Raw genomic sequence first — 19050 nt, 5'->3', positions numbered from 1 at the left:
CAAATCACATAGGATTATCTGTAACTAATGGATTTCAATGCTGCTTTTATAATGTTACCACAAGTTGTTATATTTTAGTGCTTGTTGTCCCAGCCCTGCTTAATAACATCCTCAGGGGATGGGACATCCTTAATTATTTACTCATTCAGTCAAAATTTGGCAGATTTTTACAGGACATGTGATAGATATTTCAGATCAATTAAAGGGATTTTTCACTTTTAGAAGATCCCTGTCCCATGGCGCACTTTGTTTTGTAAACCTGTCCTCCATTCGGATCTTCCGAGACGCTATCAAGGAGCCAGATAATCATGTGTGGTGCAGGTCACTAAAATTAATGATGTGTGCCATTCTCCATGTGGTCACACGGGATCAGTGAAGGGCATCGTGTTACTACATGGGGGTTAGTCAGTGGCATTGCCGTCTGGAAGACCGGGAGGGAGAAGAAGAGCTGATTATAGAACCAAAGGAGGAGCAGTGATGGTAGGAAAAGTTTTGGAAGGCAAAAGAGAGGCGGTTGTTGGAGTTTTTTGCACTTCAATCTCTTCTTGGCCATCAGAATCCAGCAATATGTCAACTATCCGGCTTTCATTTTGCAGGAAATTACCCAAAACGTTTGCCTGAATCCATGAAGTTTGGAAAGGTCTAACCAAGTTTAATTGGCATGGAATCGATTTGCTCATTTCCGCTTATCACCCTTACCGTCATCATACAGATATGTGCAGATGTTGTGTTACTATAGCACGGAATGTTCGGAGATTTAGGCTCCGAATCTCGCAGAATTAATTGTCCGCACAGCTCTGGCTGTAACACAGGATTAGATATTTACAACATCACAAAAATGTAACAAGGTGTTTCACAGATAACTTTATTTCATTTTTTGGAACTTAAACTGTATCGGGAATAGTCATGAATGTGGTTGACTGTTTTCTTCGTGCCATATATTCACGCTATTGTATTGTGCGGGGTGTCGCTATCGGTATTTCCGACTTCTGGAAAATGCCATTTCCGCTCTCGCTTTGCATAACTGCAAACAGGTTATTGTATTTGTATATTCAGCTATTATTATTTCTAGTAAACCGTGTTTTGTCTCGACTGGTGACAGAATACCTGGGATCCATTGTAACAAGATATCTCGTCATTCAGACGTCTTACATGTCAGCGTTACACTTTCCAATATTGCTTGGTAAATGTTTCTGTTGATCTTAATCTGGGTAACAGCATTTAATTTTGGCATTACTAGTGCAGACAGCGAAGATCCCTCCCAAAGTGTATTTATTCTTCTCTTCTATTCAGTACGGAGCCTCAACCTAATTTAATGTTCTCTCGTACAAGTGAGACTTGACAAGCTCGTAATATGCTTTGAATGTCTAAGCCTGCACTTTCAATTATAAACTGCGTGTACTGCTTAGCCAAGATACGGAGTGTCATCTACATTTCATATATTTTAGCAACGCTTTGCTCTCTGTATGGACTATATATTTCTCTCCTGTTTTTCATTCCTTTCTCTTTTTTTATCATGGGAAGGGGACTTTTTTGGGACCCACAATAAGTTGACAAAAGGGCATATCGCCATTGTTTGCACAGTCTTTATATACTTAAAAGCCAAAAAGATAATTTAAGAAGACAATCCAAAAATCCTTTATTAGGCTGTCAGTAGCCATTCTTCAACAAAATGACCACGAGGGCAGGTACAGACCACCATATGTTCTCTCATCCGAGAAAATCGGTTTGATCAGAGTATGATGCAATTTTCTCAGACGGAAGAAAGATGGAGAAAAAAAAATTCTCCATCTTCTCCATTCTGTCCGCCAGTCAAAATCCGTCAGATTTGTTCCACGGACTCATTGACTTGCATGGCAGCAGAGTTGAAAAGTTTCCCATGCCCACACCAGGCTTTCCGTGTACATAGAGAAACATACCCAAACACAAGAAAATTAATCTTATTTGATATAAATGGATATCCACAGAAAAATATATAGGACTACACAATGGGGTGAATGACCAAAGGTGAAGACAAAATTATATTAAAAAAAGTAAAAAATGTATTGGTACCTTCAATTAAAAATATGTAAAATTGTGGGGAGCAATACACAGAAGGAATATAATAAAGTTCACGACAAACGTATGCATTAAATGTATTAATAAGTGAGCTCAAGGATATATTCTCATTATATCAATTATATAGAAATGAAAGATAGCCTGTATCTATTAAATCAATCAATAAATATATAAATACAAAAAATAGATAAATAGATACACTGCATATACATATTACAAGAACAATATACCATGTGGAAGAGAAATAACATAAAATACAGGACCCCAGGATTCCAACGTATCTTTCGCCCTTGGCATTCTCAAGGAGTCAGTGTACATAGTCATTAGACAGTGAGCTGCTTATCACAGTAGGGGGCGGAGTCGGATTCACATGAATGCACTGCTGAAGCTGCTGTAGTCCAGGCAATGATAATCACTAGGTGAATAAACCTTCAGTCTAAGTAAACAACAGCACACAGCTTGACATGTGACACATCATTGAATTCTGTGTTTTAACCTCTACCTCATGCTGTTCTCAGATTCACATAGCAAAACATGCTGACAGATTCCCTTGTCCTGTATTGTCTAGATCAATGTTCCCCAACTCCGATTCTCAAGAGCCACCAACAGGTCATGTTTTCAGGATTTCCTTAGTATTTCACAGGTCATGGAAGTATCATCAAGGCATCAGGAATTCTCTCACATGTGTAACACTATGGAAATCCTGAAAACATGACCTGTTGGGGTCCGTGAGGACTGGAGTTTTGGAACCACTGGTCTAGATCAATGTTCCCCAACTCTGATCCTCAAGAGCCACCAACAGGTCAAGTTTTCAGGATTTTCTTAGTATGGCCCAGGTGATAATTGCATCATCTGGACAGGCAAGAATTCCAACACCTGGGCAATACTAAGGAAATCCTGAAAACATGATCTGTTGGTGGCTCTTGAGGACCGGAGTTGGGGAACACTGGTAGATGGTGGTGGAAAAAAGCAGCTCAGCCTTAAGTTGATTTTAACCTTTTGTTGTACCTTGGAGAGCAAACTCCATATATGTGCTGGCTACAGATGGGTAGCCCAAGTTTTGCTTATACCCAAGTCACATTTCAAGGTTAGCTGACCTGTCGTTCGTGCTTTAGAGACTTTTCTTTTCCTCTAGAGGGGGAGCTATTTTGCATAATTTTCTCAGAGACCATTACCTTAAACTTTTTACATTTTTGCCGCTTGTCTACACGATTATTAAATATCCAGCTATTTGGACTAAAAGTGGTTTCCATCTTTAATAACTGAGGATTCATCTTATTTTAATGTTTCTTTGCATTTTTATTATAATTGAATAATCTGTTTCTTTTCTGATTCCCGAAGAACGCTCTGAATGTATTGAATGCAATTATTCCATTTTTGCTCCATTACAACATGCGGTATTCTGTACGTGTCTTCTCTTGGTCTCCAATATGATGGCCTTGCCCTCGTCTAATGAAATGAATGGAAAGACTACTGATTACTCCACTATTCATGTCTTGTGACCTCACATTTCTGTTTCTTACAGATGTGTCTTATTCAATTACTCCCATTGTGGCCAACACGGATAAAACAGTTTCTATGGATTTACACGTCCCCAGGCACAGATGGAGAAGACGTTCCGTGGATACAAACCGGCCGAGCTTAGGTCATGATTTTTCTGATGGTGCAGGTCTGTCAGACCTTTTTCTCGATGACAATGACAATGGCACAGACATTGAGGTAACGTGATTGAATGCATTCTTTCTTGAAATAGGACAACTGTCGATTTCTTATATTGCTTCTTGTCTGAAAAAGAATCCGATGTGGAAGTTGGTGATTAAAAAAAACTTTCTAAAAAGGCCTGGATTTACAAAAAAAAAAAACCCGAAGTCAATTTTTAAGACTTGTCCTCTTTGTAGAGTTATCAGTGCTTGAAGGTAAAAAAACACCTGTCCCTATCAAAACATGTATTGTCTACTGAAGAAGAATTCTTTGTAAGCTATTTTTGAAAAGGAAATACATAAGTAACGTGGAAGTGAAAATGAATTCCAATGAATTATGGGCTAGTTACATAGTAAAAATGGTTGGTCACTTTACTGTCAAAATTCAAAATGTCTTAAATAGCAATGTTGAGACACAGGGACCTATAAAAAAAATACCCTAAGTGATTGTGTTCCAGTTGAAGGTTCCTAATGACCCCTGAATCAGCTTTGTTACTACGACCCCTGAATCCGGCTTCTCCCCCGCCATCATCTATGGACCTATACACAGGATCATGGTCAGAGCCAACTGTTTAGAAAGCCAATCCAGGAACCTCAAGGATACTTTAAATGCAATGTAAATATGTTCAGTCGGGGTGTTAAGATTTGCCTGTGTCAGAACATGACTTTTTTTTAGGGAATTTCTGACATTTGATAAAAAAGTGGCCAACCAATAATCCTACTGTGTTGAACTAAAGGAAAACAAAAATGCATATGAATAGGGTGCAATTCCTTTGATGTAATAGAGAAAATATCTTCCTTACTTCAAATTCAGCAATCAAAGCAAATTTTGGGGATTAGAGAGTGAGAGACCAATCTGTATAAATATTACATATTAAAGTTATGATCCAGGATCTTGTCCAAAGCCTCAAACTTGTTCAAGGATTCAGCCTACGACAAAACATCATGTGGCTGAGAGCTCCAAACTGTTCCATGGTCATGTAGAAACCTTCTCTTTTTATTTTATTTTCATACTAGTTATGAGGCCAACACTCTGCAATTATTATTTTCTTTGGACACTTATTCTGTTGTCCACTTATAGCATTTAGTCTTTAAAAAAAAATGTACTGTCTTTCCAAAAGTCTATCCCTTACAAGTAGGTTAAATAAGTTTTCTTTTACGGTTGTTAAAAGGGTTTTCCAAGACTCTATAATATTTTTGCTATGTGCCTAAGAACTAACAGGCAGGTAATTGCAAACTACCTGCCTGTGTTGCCTACAGTGTGGTCATAGACCGCTCCTGCCCTCGATTCAGTATCTTCTGCTGACGTCACATTTACAGAACAGTGGCTTCTCTTCCTCTCTGATCTGTCGATGGGGTTGTGGGTATCGACCTCATACTCATTGACAACCGGCTCCCTGCTGCCTAACTCAATTAGCATACTATCAGCAGTCACACACTGTCAACAGAGAAGCCCGGAAGAAATACTCTGTCGGGGCAGCCGAATCGCCGACACGAGCGGTTGGTGACCACTCTGAGCTGGCATCGGGTAGAACAAGCAGGTAGTTGCTTTTGTTAGCACCTACCTGCCTGTTAGTTTTCATGCCCATAGTAAAAAAAGGAGATAGTCCTGGACAACCCTTCTAATATCCTGTGTAAAATTATGTATTATCAGCATATTTTGCAACATCTAAAGCACAAAAATTCATAACATTGATCGCACAGGAAAAAATTGCACTTTTGGGAACAGTTTTTCTATTTTTAGGACCCTTTTAACTGTTCATTTCCTAGAATTGTCTGTACAAAATTAGGAATGATGGGGATTTAACTGAATTAACGGGTTGTCCGATGGTGAAATTCTGATTTATTATGTTAGATCAGGCAAAACATGATAATTTTTCAAGTGAAATCATTGCAAAAAATTTTCCTGTCCATAGATATTGTTGTTACGTACTTTTTATGTTGTCCCTTTGTGTTCTTTTCATTCTGCTCCGGAACGTCCAACTGTATCCAGTGTTGGTTGGAAGAAACCATTTCTTGTACACCTGTTCTTATTGGCTAGCTTGTATCATAGCAAAAATCGCTGTTCTGTCTGATGATGGCGCTGAGCTACTGAGCATGTGTGACCGCAACCACGAGCGCTGGACACATTGGGGTGATGTTCTAAGAGGGAATCAACAGAACACTAGAGGGTGCTATAACAAGGATGTTACAGCAGTTTGGAGACATGGGAGCAAGAAACAATTTCAAAAATCTGTCAAAGGTGGTGAATATAGCTACAGGGGTCACTTCTGCAGAATATCAGTTTGGGCCACTTATGCAGGTTGCCGGTATCATATTATATGAATTTTGCTGCAGATATAGCTTATATAAGAATATGTTCATTCCTACATAACCTCCGTTCCTTGATTTATCGGCCTCAGTCTGTAACTGTAAAGCCGGCCTCTGAAGGTGTTCCAGAGGTTAGAGCTCATGGCACTTTTTTGCTGAGTCGACTGCAAAAATGCCAAAAACCTGGAAACAAAAACAGAGGCGGTGAAGCATGAAAGAAATGTGGACTGAAGGAAGAATCAGTAGAGAAGGATAAATAGAAAAATATTATTTCTTTGTAACCGGTCTGAATTTGTCAACGAGGTAAAGTAGAAAAATGAAATTCACTTCACCAATTAAAAGCAAAGCTCAATTCAGTTTATATTTGCATAAGTGGTGCTGTAAATCATTTGAGTTAAATGGCATTTTTTATTTTGCAGTTTAGTCCTTGCTTTTTTTTTAAATTTTTTGGACATGGAATGTTAAGAAGGGAGCATAAGCAGTAATCAAGAGGCGTAATTTGCTTCATTCCTGCTCAGTTGCATCTCCACATTTTGAACCCTTTCATCACGGCTGTGCCTATAATGTAAGGGCTTTAAGAAAAATCTATCACCATCCCAACTGATTCTCAAAAACTCATAGTCACCACCTTATTAACCTTCATCAATCTTGGTCATAAGTAGAGATGAGCGACTTTCCCTTTTTTCGGGTCGAGTCGGGTTTCATGAAACCCGACTTTCTCAAAAGTCAGGTCGAACGAAATCGGACGATTATCTTGAAAAGTCGAAGGCCGACTGAAACACGAAACCCAATGCAAGTCAATGGGGAACCAAGGTCGGCAGGGAGTGTAGGACAGGAAACACACCTACAGTGCCCATTTTAATGCCAAAAACATCAATTCTTATTACTGAAGCTTGTCAACCTTAATTTACTTTATAATAATAGTTAGGCATTGAAAACTGGGGGTTATTTGGCTAAAGTTGTGGGGGGGGGGCTGGCTCCAGATTTTTGTGGGCCCAGTGCCAAAGAGTGTCAATGGGCTCCTTTAACACATGCCACAATTCACGATCCTCTGATACGACAGAGAAATAGCGGTACAGTACAATGAAAAATACTTCACTTCTTACATCTCATGACTGATATCCATTTTAAATTCTCCAATAGCTCCAAAAACGGACAGTATATTGCTCCATACAGTATTATGGTCACCGCATAGTGCACCATACAGAGTAATGAGGCCCATATATTTCTCCATACAGAATCATTGGTCCCACATAATGTTTGAAACAGTATATGATGAGCTCCACATAATGCTACAGTATATGTTGGTCCCCATGGATGAAGCTCCACTGTGTTATGGGCCCAAATAATGCTCCATATATAATGGGCCCCATTTCTAATGCTCCAGTGCATAATGGGCCCTGTAAATGCTGCTCCAATGTCTGATGTCCACCTTTGGAATGTTCCAGTGTATGGTGGGCCCCATATATCATTCTCCAGAGTATAGTGCTCCCCAAAAATAGCTGTCCCAACATTGAAAACAATTAAATAAGTCTCCTCGCTAGGGAATCCCTGTACTAGTCTGGACTCCTCGTCGTCCCCATCTTCCATCTCTCTGCACTTGGACTGTTTAGGCAGAGGGCGTACAGGCGTGATGTCATCGCGCTCTCTGACCAGAATGTCACTGTCAGGAAACGTGGAAGATGTCATGGAGGTGGAGCAGGGAGAGGTAAGTATTTCAACTTTGCAAGTGCTGTGATCCTGAGCAAGCAGGGGGGCCCACTTGTTGGCGAAGGCACTGGCACAGGGCCCCTCATAGTACGGCGGTGTGTCTGACGGCAGGTGGGCACTTTTGCGTACAATGAGGGGCCCTGTGCCAGTGCGTCGCCCACGAGTATGCCCCCCCACCTGCTCAAGGAACCTGCACTTTCATCTGCACCTTCCTCTTTGTCACCGTGTAAGGCGGTATAGTATGCGGGAAGGGGAACCTGAGTTTCATCAGGGTCAGATTCTGGCAGTGTAGAGTGCGAGGGGAATGTAGTGGTCTGGGTCAATGTACCAACAGAATCATCTAGCAGTGGCTGGGCATCAGTGCACTTGTGGCACCCCCCAGGAGTACGGTCGCCACAGTGGCATTACCTTCCTCCTAGGGAGTGTGATGTCATTGTAACGGCGCCGGTCGTAACCGCCGCCTGTCCCCTGGCTCCAGGCCCCCCGCTGCTAGTTCTTACCTGCTCCGTCGCGCGCCGCCGCTTCCTCCCTCCTCCGGTCCACGCACGCCTCCTTCCTCCTCCTGCTCTCGTGCGCCCCGCCTTCCTGGTCTCCCAACAGCGGCGACCCCGCACATGCGCATTAGGGCGCGGGCGCGCGCCCGTCGGGTAGTTTAACCCTGCGGTGGGCGGCGGCCGATTAGTGGCCAGCCTATCGCCTACCAGCAGGGGATGTATCAGGCGTCTCCCACAAGGGGAGGACGCCTGATTATTGTGTGTCCATACCTGCTCTAATTTGGCCGCCTATAGGTTCCTATAGGTCTCTTTTTTTCGTCTCTTACGTTCCCTAGTCTTGCTGTCTCTACCTCTGGTGTTGCCCTGTCTTCCTGCCCGTCATCTGTCCTGTCTTCTCCTAGTGCCACTACCTTCGTCCCCCCCGGTTCCCTGTCTCTGTTCCGTACTCCGGTGTCCGTTCTGTTCCCTGCCCAGCATCCAGCTCTCTGTCCTCATCCTCCTGCACGGAGTTCCGGGCCTTGGTAAGCCTCGCCAGCCGATTGCCTTCTCCAGTCCCTCGAGCCGCCCCTCTTGGTTCCAGCAGTCGCGGTTCTGCCCTCTGCGGTCCTGCCCCAAATGATCCCTGTACAGGGGTCGGTCATCACCTGGTGCGCTCGACTCAGGGGCTCCGGATCCGCGACCCAGAGGGTCCACTCTCGGACGTTATCTCTTCCTGAACGTCACAGTATAATCACACCATGGACCCCGCTGGAGCCGCGGCCGCTACGCAAAAAGAATTGCTTTTTTTACGGGAAAACCAGACCCGGATAATGTCCTTCATGAAGTCCATGGACACCTGACTTTCCGCCCTTCAAACCGCCGACCCCGGCCACGCTCCCATGTTAGCAGGTCTCCAGCAGGAGCTAGCACAGCAGCGCGATGCCCAGTCCCACATCTTAAACTACATGGCGTCCGTCGATGACCGCCTACTGTCCCTACAGTCCGCGGCGGCTGCCCCGATCCAACCCCGGGACCCAGTATCTCACCCTCCACCACGCCTGGGAAAGCCCCCCAGGTACAGCGGGGATCCCAAGCTATGTCGGGGCTTCTTGAACCAGTGCAGACTGCACTTTGAGCTGTTACCACAGCAATACCCCTCTGACTGCACCAAGGTGGCATTTATCGTGTCCCACCTGGAGGGAGAGGCTTTGGCCTGGGTGAATCCTTTGTGGGAGAGGGACGATCCTGTGGTCTCTAGTATTCAAAATTTCCATGATACGTTCCGCAAGGTGTTTGACGAGCCTGGACGGTTGGCTTCTACTACTGAGGCTCTGTTCAACCTCTGTCAGGGTTCGCTCAACGTGGGACAATATGCCATCCGTTTCCGGACGTTGTCTTCGGAACCTGGCTGGAATAATGAGGCTCTAGTGGGAGCCTTCTGGAGGGGTCTCTCTAGCAAAATAAAGGACGAGCTTGCCGGTCGGGATACCCTCACCACTCTAGAGGACCTCATATCCCTGGCCACCCGTATAGATCTCCGGTTCTTTGAGCGTTCGTGTGAAGCAGCCAGGGAGAGGAGACCCTTTAGGCTCTATCAAGCCCCTATTCCGCGTTCTTCTGCACCCTCTACCAGTGCCGCCCCTGAGCCCATGCAGGTTGACCGTGTAAGATTGTCTGAGCAACGGCGCAGGGAGAGGATGACGGAGGGCCTATGTCTGTATTGTGGCGGAGCCAATCATTTTCTGCGGACCTGTCCTGTGAGGCCGGGAAACGCCTCCACCTAGGCCAGGTAAGAGAGGCCTCCCTAGGTGACTCTAGTTCCTCTCTGCCCCTTACCATTTCTGCTTTGATTATGCTAGGTCAGGAGCATAGATATGTGGAGGCGTATGTGGACTCGGGTGCGGCTGGTAATTTTATTCAGCTAGAGGAGGTGGACAAGTTCCAGATTCCAGTGGTTACCTTGGAAAGCCCGCGTGTGATTTCCTCTGTGGATGGCAGACCACTTCCGGAACTTATCACTATGGTTACCGCCGAAGTGGAATTCCAAGTAGGAGCTCTTCATCGGGAGAAAATAGCTTTCTATGTCCTACCCAATCTGTCCCACACCATTCTACTAGGATTACCCTGGCTCAGGTTGCATGAACCGGTGCTGGACTGGCGCTCTGGAGAGATTCTGCGTTGGGGTCATTCTTGCCAAGAAAGCTGTCTGTTGTCGGTGCTCCATCCTCACCCGCCTCAGGAGCCAGTCGACCTTTCAGGACTTCCGGCTCCCTATCACGCGTATGCCGACGTCTTTAGTAAGAAGGAAGCAGATTCCTTGCCGCCACACCGCTTCTTTGACTGTCCCATTGAGTTGATTCCAGGAGCTACCCCACCCAGGGGGAGAACGTATCCCCTGTCTCCAGCAGAAACCTCGGCCATGACAGAGTACATTCAGGAAAACTTGGCTAAAGGTTTCATTCGAAAATCTTCTTCTCGAAGAAGATGGCGCGGGTTTTTTCTTTGTCCGGAAGAAAGACGGATCCCTCAGGCCATGCATCGACTATCGAGGACTGAACAATGTCACTGTTAAAAATCGGTATCCTCTCCCACTGATCCCAGAGCTCTTCGACCGGCTGAGGGGGGCCCGGCTCTTTACCAAACTGGATCTGCGAGGAGCCTATAATTTAATCCGAATCCGCGATGGGGACGAGTGGAAGACGGCTTTCAATACTCGTGATGGCCATTATGAATATTTGGTCATGCCGTTTGGACTCTGTAATGCCCCGGCAGTGTTCCAGGAATTCGTCAACGAGGTTTTTCGAGATTTACTGTACTCCTGTGTTGTGGTGTACTTAGATGACATTCTCGTCTTCTCACCCGATCTGTCCTCGCATCGAAGAAGTGTTCGCCTGGTCTTGCAACGTCTTCGGGAGAATCAGCTCTATGCGAAATTGGAGAAATGCCTGTTTGAGCAAACCTCGTTGCCCTTCTTGGGCTACATTCTCACTGTCTCCGGTCTGGAGATGGATCCCGAGAAGCTCTCTGCTGTACTCAAATGGCCCCGTCCTCTCGGGGTGAAAGCCATTCAGCGCTTCTTGGGATTCGCAAATTATTACAGACAGTTTATTCCTCACTTTTCCTCCGTAACCAAGCCCCTCACGGCCCTGACCCGAAAGGGAACTAAACCAAACTCCTGGTCTCCTGAAGCAGAAGACGCCTTCCTTGCTTTGAAACGCTCCTTTGCGTCTGCACCAATATTACATCGCCCTGTAACCAGCAAGCCCTTCATCCTAGAGGTGAATGCCTCCTCCACCGGGGCAGGGGCGGTACTCTCCCAGCGGGCATCATCTGGTCACCTGGTTCCCTGTGGGTATTTTTCCAAATCCTTCTCCTCTGCTGAGTGTAACTACTCAATCAGAGACCGGGAGCTGCTCGCTATAAAGATGGCTCTGGAGGAGTGGCGATATCTGCTCGAGGGGGCGGTCCACCCCTTTACTATTTTCACTTACCACAAAAACCTAGCCTATCTTCAGTCTGCTCAGAGACTCAACGCTAGGCAAGCCAGGTGGTCGCTGTACTTCTCCCGCTTCGACTTCCAGCTCCATTTTCGTCCCGGGAATAAGAACATCAAGGCTGATGCTCTCTCCAGATCTCAGCAGTCACCAGAGTTAGAGGAAGATCCATCATATGTCATTGAACCCACGAAGATCATCACTGTGGCCCCTGTGAGCCTCTCTACCCTTCCGCCCGGCAGAACCTTCGTTCCACACAGCAAAAGACTGGAGGTGCTACGTTGGGGGCATTCGTCCAAGATTGCAGGACACGTCGGGATCAAAAAGACTCGCTTGCTTCTCTCCCGCTACTATTGGTGGCCCACTCTTCTCCAGGATGTGAAGGATTTTGTAGCATCCTGTACCACTTGTGCGCAGAACAAGGTGCCTAGGAATCTGCCCACTGGCCTTCTTCACCCGCTACCTGTTCCAGAGGCGCCTTGGCGACAAATTGCCATGGATTTCGTGACAGACCTGCCTTCCTCTGCGGGGTGTACTACTATTCTTGTGATAGACCGCTTCTCCAAGATGGCCCATTTCATCCCATTACCCGGCTTTCCCTCGGCTCCTAAGTTGGCCGAGGTCTTCATCCATCAAATCTTTAAGCTGCATGGCCTCCCCCAACGGATCGTGTCCGATCGAGGTGTGCAGTTTACCTCTCGTTTCTGGAGAGCCCTCTGTCGGCTAATGGGTACATCTTTGGATTTCTCCTCCGCCTACATCCTCAGACCAACGGGCAAGTGGAACGAGTCATTCAAGTTCTGACGTCCTTCCTGCGTCATTTTTCCAACGCCCACCAGGACAACTGGGTCTCACTTCTTCCCTGGGCAGAATTTGCCCACAACAATCATCCTAATGAGTCGTCCTCCAAGTCACCGTTTTTTGTGGTTACAGGCCAGAACCCTGGCATCCCGCTGCCCATCTCTACATCTTCGGAGGTGCCTGCGGCAGATGCTCTCGCCGCTGACTTTTCTCAAATCTGGAAAGAGACCAGGGAGGCCCTAGTGAACTCCAGCGCCCGCATGAAAAAGCATGCCGACAAGAGACGGAGGGACCTTCCACCATACCATCCAGGTGACAAAGTCTGGCTTTCGACCAAGCACATCCGTCTGAAAGTCCCCTCGTACAAATTAAGCCCTCGGTACATTGGGCCATTCGAAGTACTCAGACGCATTAATGACGCTGCTTACAAATTGAAGTTGCCGGCTTCACTCCTGGTCCCTAACGCCTTCCATGTCTCGCTCCTTAAACCTGTCATTCTCAATCAGTTCCATCCTCCACCTGTCTCTTCCCCTCAGCCAATTGGGGATGATAACACCTTTGAAATTAAGGACATTTTGGCCATGAAAAGATTCAGGGGAAGAACCTTCTTCCTTATCGATTGGAAGGGATTTGGCCCCGAGGAGAGGTCCTGGGAACCCCGGGAGAATGTAAATGCCCCACAAATTCTGAAAAAGTTTTTTGCCAAACTCAGAAGGGGGAGATGTAAGGAGGGGGGTACTGTAACGGCGCCGGTCGTAACCGCCGCCGGTCCCCTGGCTCCGGGCCCCCCCCGCGGCTAGTTCTTACCTGCTCCGTCGCGTGCCGCCGCTTCCTCCCTCCTCCGGTCCACGCATGCCTCCTTCCTCCTCCTGCGCATTAGGGCGCGGGCGCGCGCCCGTCGGGTAGTTTAACCCTGCGGTGGGCGGCGGCCGATTAGTGGCCAGCCTATTGCCTACCAGCAGGGGATATATCAGGCGTCTCCCACAAGGGGAGGACGCCTGATTATTGTGTGTCCATACCTGCTCTAATTTGGCCGCCTATAGGTTCTCTTACATTCCCTAGTCTTGCTTTCTCTACCTCTGGTGTTGCCCTGTCTTCCTGCCCGTCATCTGTCCTGCCTTCTCCTAGTGCCACTACCTTCGTCCCCCCGGTTCCCTGTCTCTGTTCCGTCCTCCGGTGTCCGTTCTGTTCCCTGCCCAGCATCCAGCCCTCTGTCCTCATCCTCCTGCACGGAGTTCCGGGCCTTGGTAAGCCTCGCCAGCCGATTGCCTTCTCCAGTCCCTCGAGCCGCCCCTCTCAGTTCCAGCAGTCGCGGTTCTGCCCTCTGCGGTCCTGCCCCAAACGATCCCTGTACAGGGGTCGGTCATCACCTGGTGCGCTCGACCCAGGGGCTCCGGATCCGCGATCCAGAGGGTCCACTCTCAGACGTTATCTCTTCCTGAACGTCACAGTCATGCTTGGGAGCAACGAAAGGATCTCACTAGCAGTTAAACCAACACACAACACAGTTCCCACGCCAGGCCAGCAGGGAGATCTCTGAACCTGACTGCTGAGGAGCTGCTCTCTGTGGTCAGGAGTAGGGAAGTTAGGGCAGTCTGTGAAGGAAAGGGGAAGTGTGTGGACGTGAGAAGGGGAGCTGGAGGATGAGCAGATTTAAGGCTCACTCCTAGCTGGAGCGTATGGTCGGGGTTCCGGTCTCCGAGTTTGTAGGGACACTGACGGTCCTGCAGCAGAAACCGGAGTACGTAGCAGCTGTAAATGCTCTGTTCCCAACTAAGGCTCGGAGGCCCCAGCAGCGACGTGTGTGAGCCAGAAGGAAAAGGCTATGGCTGCCTGCTATACGAGAAAGTTCCAAAAGAGAGTCAACAGGGGGAACTTCAGTGAACTCAGTACTGCGAGTACCTCAGATAAGCGCTAGAACGGAGGCCACGCTACCTATCTGCAGAGAGAGAATTCCAAAATTGCTTCCAGGCTGACCAACTCCTTCTCCATCTGTACTCTGGGTCCTGTACGGCACTTACCATGTACAGGTAAAGGAACAGCACGACTGTGTCTGTCATCTTTTTCCTGCGCCTGGCGCACGGCTCTGCTACATCCTGCACTGCACACCATCTACCAACTCTTTCATCTGCCCTGCGACTATGGCCCTACCTGTGCAGGGCTTCTACATCTTAGCTGCACCACAACATCTGTCCCAGAGAAGCGACACTGCAGCGCAGGTCAATCTGATCAGAAACCACAGGTGGCGTCACTTATCATTCACCTATAAATGTTATTCACCCCTTTGCATGGATGTCCAGGGCCATGCAACGGGTCATCACCACCAACGTGACACATCCCTCTGAGACATTGGCCCGGTACCGATTAACCCCACTGCCCTGGCTGGCCACCCACACTCCATGTCAGATTCATCTTGGACTGGGGAATTCACGATTTGACTTGATAACCCAGGCATGGTATGATAGAAAGAGCTACATGGACTAATGTGAAGTGTGGCCTGCTGCATCATTCACTTTTGGTGGGGGTGAAGGACACAAGGAAAGGGGTTCTTCCTGACCAGGAGCCAGCACTTGACGACTCTGTGCTTGCATTTTTTGAAACTTCAGAAGAGGAGGGCATATTTGCTGGAGTCTGTTTCGGCAATGTAAGCCAAAACCAGTTCCTGATGCTCCTCCTTTAAAAGCGGATAACCTACTCCCAGAAAAGGTAGCCTTCCAGGCTTTCCGGAGCCAGACCATGACCCAGGCTCAACACCTCCTGCCTTAGCTGCTATTGTGCTTTTGCCACTACCAGCAGATGCACCACCACCATCAGCACCAGCTGGCCCCCCCACACCCATGTCTGCGGCCTCTTCCACGAAACTTCAAAATGTTGCAGAAAATGAACCCAAAATAACATCAGATATATGGTACTGTATCAGAAGCGTACAGCTCTATACAGTCAAAGGATGAATGTCAATTTCCCTATATATACCATCAGTCACACAGAGATACTCACAGGCTCAGTATGGATTAGACAAGAATATAAAAAGTAGAAAAAGTGTACAGTATCATCAGATAGCAGGCTATATATAGTATAGTTGAAACATTCTAAATCTCCGTAGATATTTCAGGAGGCAGACACAGACGTTCTCAGGCTCAGTAAGGATTACAACACAATATAAAAAGCCGTAAAACTGTAATGGATCTGAAGAGTACAGCTGTACACAGTGTAGGGGTCATTGTTGTCAGTCTCAGTATTTATTTCCACAGTCAGAAAACAACTCTCACTTGGTCAGTTTGGATTAGACCAGAATATAAAAAGCAGTAAATGGGTAATGTATCACAAGCGTAGAGCTGTATACACTAGTGTTGGGGCAATTTTTAAATCTACATATAAATTGCTAGAGTAACCCACAGACTCTCACACGCTCAGGATGGATCACACCACAATATAACAAGAAGATCCGCAATAAATAATCACACATGTGGGACAATGTTCCAGGTGTCAATGATACACTTAGAGTGGTGGGTGGAGGAGGACTTCCTGGCAGAAAGGGTACAGGATCACCAGATACCAGGTATAAATAGCAGAGTTTAAACATTAAAAAGCTTTGTCTATATATCAGGAGGCAGACTCAGAGGGTCTCAGGCCCAGTATGGATTTGACGTGATTGTACAAAGTTGAGAAAGGGTACAGTATCACCGGATAACAGGTATATATAGCATAGTTTAAACATTAAAAACCTATGTCTATATATCAGGAGGCAGACTCAGACGGTCTCAGGCCCAGTATGGATTCGACGTGATTGTAGAAAGTTGAGAAAGGGTATATATAGCATAGTTTAAACATTAAAAAGCTGCGTGTATATTTCCGGAGTCCGACAAAGACACTCACAGCCTCAGTATGGATTAGACAAGAATCTAAAAAGTAGAAAAAGGGTTATGCATTTGAAGCGTACACCAGTATACACTGTTGAGGTATTTTTCAACCTTCATATATATTTCAGTCTCAGTAAGACAGTCCAGACTCTCCGCAAGAGGAAACGAGATGGATACAAGTACAGACGAAAAGTTGAGTGATTGCAGAAATTTTGGAATTACTAATCACGGTAAAAACTCCCGGGAGAATTCTCAGAGGCGATGCTGACCTTCAATTACTTTGTCTGTGGAGACAGCGAAAACAGTTCTTGTGAAGAAAGGTTTGCTGTATCGCAGTACTGTGGAACCCATCACCGTTACTCATCTCCATCAAATTGTGATCACAGGGACAGATGTAGACATTGTCCTCACTGCCTATCATGATCTGTCAGGTAACTTTGGAGTGCAAAAGACACAAGCCACAGGCCTTAGGCGATTCTATTGGATTGGCATGAGAGGACACATTTAAAAATGTGGGCAGGAATGTCACACGTCTGTGAGTCGGAAAACCGTGAAAGCGGATGATAAACCACCACTGCATCTCATTGTGAGTCGACGTCCATAACAAATGGAAGCCATTGATCATCTGAAGATAGAGCCCAGCAGGACAAGGCATAGCTACGTCTTAACGATCATCTATTATTTCACCAACTTTGTATTGGCAGTCCCAGTGAAGTATTTAACAGGCCAGACTACACAGTGGTGGAGCAGGGAGAGGTAAGTATTGCAAGTGCTGGTGCCCTGAGCAAGCGGGGGGGCCCACTCGTGGGCGGCGGTACTGGCACAGGGCCACTCATAGTACGCCAGTGTGTCTGACGGCGGGTGTGCACCCCCACCGTCAGAGACACTTGATTCTACTATGAGGGACCTTGTGCCAGTGCCATTGCCAAACAGTGTGCCCACCCACCTGTCCAGGGCAACAGCACTCGCATGGGTGCGTGCGCCAGGTGGTGACCCCGGCCCTGTGGGGGGAGGCAGCCCAGTTAGGGAGGTGGAAAAATTGGCATATGTTGATGTTGGACATTCAGCAGCTGCAAATGGAGTAATTGGAGAAGTCTGCGGAAGAGGAGGACAAAAGCAAGCCATTTTTCTGGCAACCTACGTGTCAGCAGGGGAGGGTGGGACAAAATCCTTTGAAACCCATGCATGGTTCATTTTAATGAAGGTTAGATCATCAACATTTTGGGTTGACAGACGGGTCCTTTTTTCTGTCAGGATTGATCCAGCAGCACTGAAGACTCGTTCAGATAATACACTAGCAGCAGGGCAAGCGAGCTCCTGTAAGGCATATTGTGCCAATTCAGGCCAGGTGTCAAGTTTTCCTGGCCCAATAGTCAAAGGGGATTGACTGGTGAGGGAGAACATCGATATGGGAGGAGAAGTAGTTTGTTACCATAGTTGACAACTGCTGTCTCCTGTCACTTTCAATCGATGCAGTATTACCAGTCGTGTGAGCGGTACTTGAAAAATCAGTCCACAACATGGTCATGAAACCTCTGTGTCCAACGCCACTTCAGCTGTGTCCAACGCCACTTCAGCTGTGTGCACCACGAACACCTTTTCCATGTTGCCCCCTACGGCTTGTTGGAAAAACATCACCGCCGCTGTGTGTTGGGAATGCCTCAAACAAGCGGTTTACCAGAGTTGCTTGTTTGTTAGCCAATATTAGCTCTAGGTTCTCCTGTGGCATGATGTTTTGGGAATTTGCTTTTATAGCGTGGATCCAGGATGCTGGCCAACCAGTAGTCGTCATCGTTCATAATTTTGGCAAAGCGGGGGTCCCTTTCTAGGATCTGCAAGGCATAATCAGACATGTGGGCCAATGTTCCAGGTGTCAATGATGCACTGCGAGTGCTGGGTGGAGGAGCACTTTTTGGCAAATCCAAATCCCTCCAGTCACGCACAAACCCTGCACCTGACCTTGCCATACCAACATTTTTTCTTGTTCCCTGAGAAGCATCCTCCTCCCCAAAATAATCATCCCCATCATCCTCCTCCTCCTCCTCCTCTTCCTCTTTTTCCTCCACCTCGTCCACGAGACTTCCCTGACCAGACAATGGCTGACTGTCATCAAGGCTTCCCTCCTCCTCTTCCTCCTCGGCTGCAGACGCCTGCTCCTTAATGTGCATCAAAGTTTGCATGAGCAGACGCATAAGTGGGATGCTCATGCTTATGATGGCATCGTCTGCGCTTACCAGCCGTGTGCATTCCTCAAAACACTGAAGGACTTTACAGAGGTCTTTCAGCTTCGACCACTGCACACCAGACAACTCCATGTCTGCCTGCAAACTGCCTGCCCGTGTATCCTCCCACAAATGAATTACAGCCTGCCTCTGTTCGCACAGCCTCTGAACCATGTGCAGGGTGGAGTTCCACCTTGTTGCAACGTCGATAATTAGGCGGTGCTTGGGAAGGTGGACAAATCGCTGCAGCTTCTGCATACGACTGGAGTGTACGGGCGACCGGCGGATGTGCGAGCACAGACTTCGTACCTTATGTAGCAGGGGTGTTAACTCCAGATAAGTATTGAGGAAGCACTGCACCACCAGGTTCAATGTGTGAGCCAGGCAAGGTATGTGTCTGAGTTTTGAAAGGGCTATGGCTG

The 19050-nt window shown here is 47.0% G+C and overlaps 1 protein-coding gene across 2 annotated transcripts in view; it reads left to right on the top strand.

The window, feature by feature from the left end:
* Window positions 1–19050, top strand: part of PLXDC2 (plexin domain containing 2) — a 674841-nt gene that overhangs the window by 242464 nt on the left and 413327 nt on the right. For both annotated transcript variants that reach the window (XM_073581846.1, XM_073581847.1), the window contains exon 2: window positions 3584–3777. In XM_073581846.1, coding sequence (XP_073437947.1) covers window positions 3584–3777 — 194 coding nt within the window. The remainder of the gene's footprint in view (window positions 1–3583; window positions 3778–19050) is intronic.

Source organism: Dendrobates tinctorius, unplaced genomic scaffold, assembly GCF_039654945.1.
Source record: "Dendrobates tinctorius isolate UK_male_01 unplaced genomic scaffold, ASM3965494v1 ptg000070l, whole genome shotgun sequence".
In the NCBI taxonomy this organism is placed as follows: Eukaryota; Metazoa; Chordata; class Amphibia; order Anura; family Dendrobatidae; genus Dendrobates; species Dendrobates tinctorius.
Note: the sequence above shows the minus strand (reverse complement) of the source record. Positions and strands in the feature narration are given on the sequence as shown.